The following is a 4,490-nucleotide window of genomic DNA, read 5'->3' as shown; positions in this document are numbered from 1 at the left end:
GTATGTAGATGGTCATTGTATATGTCTTAATGGAAAAAAAAACCAATAAAAACTTTTGAATAAAAAATAAATAAAGGTGAAGTCCTCAAACTTGTACAAATTGCCCAGTGGGCCATCGGTTTTATAGTATAGATTGTAAGCTTTTTTTTTTAAGCAGACACTGCCTCATCTTCTGTGGACCATAAAATGTCAGAACAGTGCACCTTCTATATCTCTTCCTATACTGCCATATATCCTTTTCTTCCTCCTCCTTTTCAGCATATCCCCCCCATATCTCTGACTATGAGGAGTTGGCATAATTTTTTGGTTGCTATCCTCAGGGTTGGCCAACAGACCTAATACTTTGCACAGAATGCCATCCCTGCCCTCCACCAGCATGTGGCATGTCAGAGGGCAAAGGAGGAATATGAGGAGGAGGAGGGGCGTTGGGGTGCAGGTTGTGAGCAGGAGGGTCATGGTGCTGGTGATGGTGATTTGGTGGCCCAATCATGTGCGCTGTCTAGCCAGGTTTCCGCTATTCCCATGATATCGAAGTCCTCTTCGAGTATCATAAGCTCAAGCTCTTCTAATTTATTTGCCAGACTTCTAGTGCTTGTGTACATACATTTAATTCCTAGAGCGCTAAGGTGCAGGTGGTGTAGAGGAGGGTTGGGGGTTCTGATTGTGAGGAGGAGTGTTGGGGTGCTGGGATGAGGAGAAGGAACGTTAGTGGTGCTGGCAGTGAGGAGGAGGAAATTAGTGTGAAGCTTCAAGGGTGGGGCAGTTCTCCAATCCCTAATACAGGGAAAAATCTAAGGGATCTACTGCCACCATCCAGAGGTAGCCCAACATTCACCACTTTAAGTTTGTGGTCTGCCATACTTTTGGATGATGCAAGGATACACAGTGGAGGCATAGCTGCAGGGGAATACCTAAGATCACATCCTGCCCAACCTTCCATAATGCAGGGAGAAGGGTAAGCAGCAGAAAAGGGAGGTGGAAGGTCCAAAGGCAAGAAAAAAGAGCAGGCAGCAGCAAAACTAAGTATACAATCCTATAACCACGGGCTGTCCATCCATCCCCATTTCAGGGTTCTCTGTTTTTTTGGTTTTCATATAGTTTTATTATTATTATTAATGATAAAAAAGAATATTTGCACAAACACATTATTATCATTATTATACAGGATTTATAGAGCGCCAATAGTTTGCACAGTGCTTTGCAATATAAGGAAGACATTACAATCACAATACAATTCAAGACAAGATGGTAAGGAGGGCCCTGCCCGTGAGGGCTTACAATCTAAAAGGGAGGGGCAAGTGATACATGAGGAGGTAGCTATGCGGGGATGAATAAACCTAATGCTCAGGCAATCGGTGTAGGGACTTCTATAGGTGGTAAAAACCCAGCAGGTCAGTTCTGTGGAAGTTTAACCCGACTATTGGGACATGGGAGAAGTTGGTACATATTAGGAATCATTATCACTAAAAAATCAACAGAGCACTAACTAAAGTGTAATATATTAATTTTAAAACTGGATTTTGTCTTCAGACTCCACGTTCTCTGTGCTCCGAGAGCTGCCTCCCCGGATACCAAAAACTTCAACATAAAGGAGGACAACCGTGCTGTCACCACTGTGTGCCCTGCCCGGAGAATGAGATCACCGATAAATATGGTTGGTACCTCCAATACTATGGTTTCCTTATACTTCCTCATTAATCACTTTGATTGGATTTTGAACATAAGAGATATATTCCAAATAAACAAAGTTTTTAGAACACATGTCTTTTCTACAGCTCCTATCCTCCCCCACTGCTGTTACCAGCAATCAAAATGGCACCCAGTGACAGCTCTGTACTATAAATATGCAGCCGCTCCTGTGTATAATGACACTTGCAGATAGTCTGGAAGTGTCATTGTGTAAATACAATGAATTGGTTTATTGTATTTACTATTTATTGCATGCCTTGATCTGCATATGACATCACCTACAGAAAACTAAGTTATTTATTTAATGTGTTTTTCAATTATCTCCTCTTTATGCTTATGGAGAAAACAAACTTTTTGTTTTTTCAGAATCCTGTTCTGGGTTCTGAAGCCCAGAGGCTTTGCAGAGCTTTGGGAGGGATTTGCCTCCATTCCTAGGCACACATCTTACTTGGTAGCCAGACCTCAATAAAGTAGAATTCCACTTTCCACCATTCCAATACGCCCCCCCCCCCCGCCCCCAATATACAAAGTGCACCTTTTAATAAAAAAAAAACGTTTCTATACGACATGAAGCCTCCTCCTACAGCCTCCTGGGACACTGACATCACATATCTCTGGGGGGGGGGTTTCAGCTGAGACATCACACAGCTCTCGAAGAAGGACCTGAAGGCTCATCGTCGGGGGGCTGGTTGCAAGAAGCTGGAAGAAACTGCCCGGCTCCGGAAGATGAACAAAACAAAGATGGCGGCGTGGGACAATATGTGCATAAGAAGAGCGGCAGAGGAGAAAGGGACAAGGCAGTATCTGCTGAGCTTGTGACCATCTTATATAGGAAGTATATCGTAAATTAATTTATTGGAAAAGGTCCACTTTAATCAGTCTCAGCTGTCTACAGGCCTTTGTGAGATGACTGGTGTTCAGGGATCTCTCTCCCAGCTGCTGGGCTAAAAGGCGGATTGCTGAGAGAACACTACAGGAGTGCAATAGCTGCCTGTTTGTCTTGGGATACCCATTAGGGGCTTCCTGTTAGTCAGGAACTTACATTTAGTAACAAACATTGGCAAGTGTCAGATTCCCCCTATGGGAGAGTGATGAATACCAATGATAATAGTGTGGAACTAGGACTGGGGGACAGCAACCCCCAATATGCTATGATTGTAACCAGTGATGGCCGTGAGAAATATTGCAAGAAAGCATTCAGCTCTGGTGCAAAATAGATGCCAACAGTCATGCTCCTACAATCTTTGCTATGGAAATGTTGTAAAATGATAAATCAATCAGTCTAACTGGCTGTGGAAAAAGACAAGAAGACACACACCAGGTTTGGAAGACAAGGATGCATGAGGATCCACCGCAGGTCACCACTACCTGATACAATCTCAGCCTGTATAATTGGTTGTTTTTTTTTACATTAAAGTTGCAGACAAACTGGGAAGTCCCCAGAACACCAAATCATGGGTGGGAGTCACACAAATCCCATTGTCCTAAATTGTGTTTCATCTACTTTTCTATCAATCACATGAGGCAATAAATCATTTACTGATCCTGGCTGCAGGGAAATGATATAAAAATCACATTATAAGACTTGGGTTCTTCTCTAATTAGTCATTGTGCCTTTGAGATTTTACCAATAATGGTCACATTTCCTGCTGGACCTTCTTTTAACAAAGGATTTTTGTTTTCTCTTTCAGACATGGAAAGGTGTTATAAGTGTCCGGATAATCAATGGCCCAATGAGAGAAGAGACACCTGTATACAAAGAACAATTGAATTCCTGTCTTATGGAGATACATTGGGAACTTCTCTTATGTTTATGGCTCTATTATTCTGTTTTGGAACTATTATCATGTTTGGGATATTTGTGAAACACAAAGACACTCCAATAGTAAAAGCCAATAACCGGACCCTCAGCTTCATCCTTCTCATCTCACTGATTCTGTCCTTTCTTTGTCCTCTGCTCTTCATCGGACGTCCCACAAAGATCTCCTGTCTTCTCCGACAAGCTGTTTTTGGGACAGTTTTCTCTGTTGCAGTTTCTTCGGTTCTGGCTAAAACAATTACTGTTGTTCTGGCTTTTAATGTCACCAGACCTAACAGTATTAACAAGTGTATGATGAAACAATTCTCTGTTTTCCTCCTGATTATCTGCTCTTCTGGGCAGCTTGTGATCTGTGTCTTATGGTTTGTCTTTTCCCCACCATTCCCAGAGTATGACGCCCAAGTAGAGGTGGGGAAGATGATATTACAGTGCAACGAGGGCTCTGTCACTGCTTTCTACATTGTGATTGGCTACATGGGATGTCTGGCCGTTTTCAGCTTTATTGTAGCATTTTTAGCCAGGAAACTTCCAGACACGTTCAATGAAGCTCAGTACATCACATTCAGCATACTGGTCTTCTGCAGTGTTTGGATCTCCTTCATCCCAGCCTACCTCAGCACCAAAGGGAAATACATGGTGGCTGTGGAGGTCTTCGCCATCTTGTCCTCCGGTGCTGGACTCCTGGGCTGCATCTTCCTTCCCAAATGTTACATCATTCTGATGAGACCGGAGCTGAATGTGAAGGCGACTGTAGCCCACAAAAAAACCTTTCGGTAAAAATATAAAATACTTATTGCTATAAAAGGTAATGTTGTAAATAGATAAATAACAATTTTTAGTAAAATAAAATGCTTGCCTTGAGAATGTTAAGTATTCTTGGTTACAAGCAGTAACTGTGATATGTTGTCCCGCCTTGGGACCCTCTGATGGCTCAACCCTGTGTTATAACTTTATGTGTAAACTATATGTATTTATATATTCT

At 42.3% G+C, this 4,490-nt stretch overlaps 1 protein-coding gene across 1 annotated transcript; it reads left to right on the top strand.

The window, feature by feature from the left end:
- Positions 1–320: 320 nt before the first annotated feature.
- LOC108801806 (vomeronasal type-2 receptor 26-like) lies at positions 321–4,285 on the top strand (the record flags this gene model as incomplete). The annotated part of the gene is made up of 3 exons (XM_018573715.1): positions 321–469; positions 1,531–1,654; positions 3,381–4,285. Coding segments are annotated over 3 exons (1,178 nt in total), but the record flags the coding sequence as incomplete, so codon positions are not given.
- Between the last annotated feature and the right edge of the window lie 205 nt (positions 4,286–4,490).

The sequence above is a fragment of the Nanorana parkeri genome, unplaced genomic scaffold, assembly GCF_000935625.1.
Source record: "Nanorana parkeri isolate BGI_ZX_2015 unplaced genomic scaffold, ASM93562v1 scaffold2502, whole genome shotgun sequence".
Lineage (NCBI taxonomy): Eukaryota > Metazoa > Chordata > Amphibia > Anura > Dicroglossidae > Nanorana > Nanorana parkeri.
Note: the sequence above shows the minus strand (reverse complement) of the source record. Positions and strands in the feature narration are given on the sequence as shown.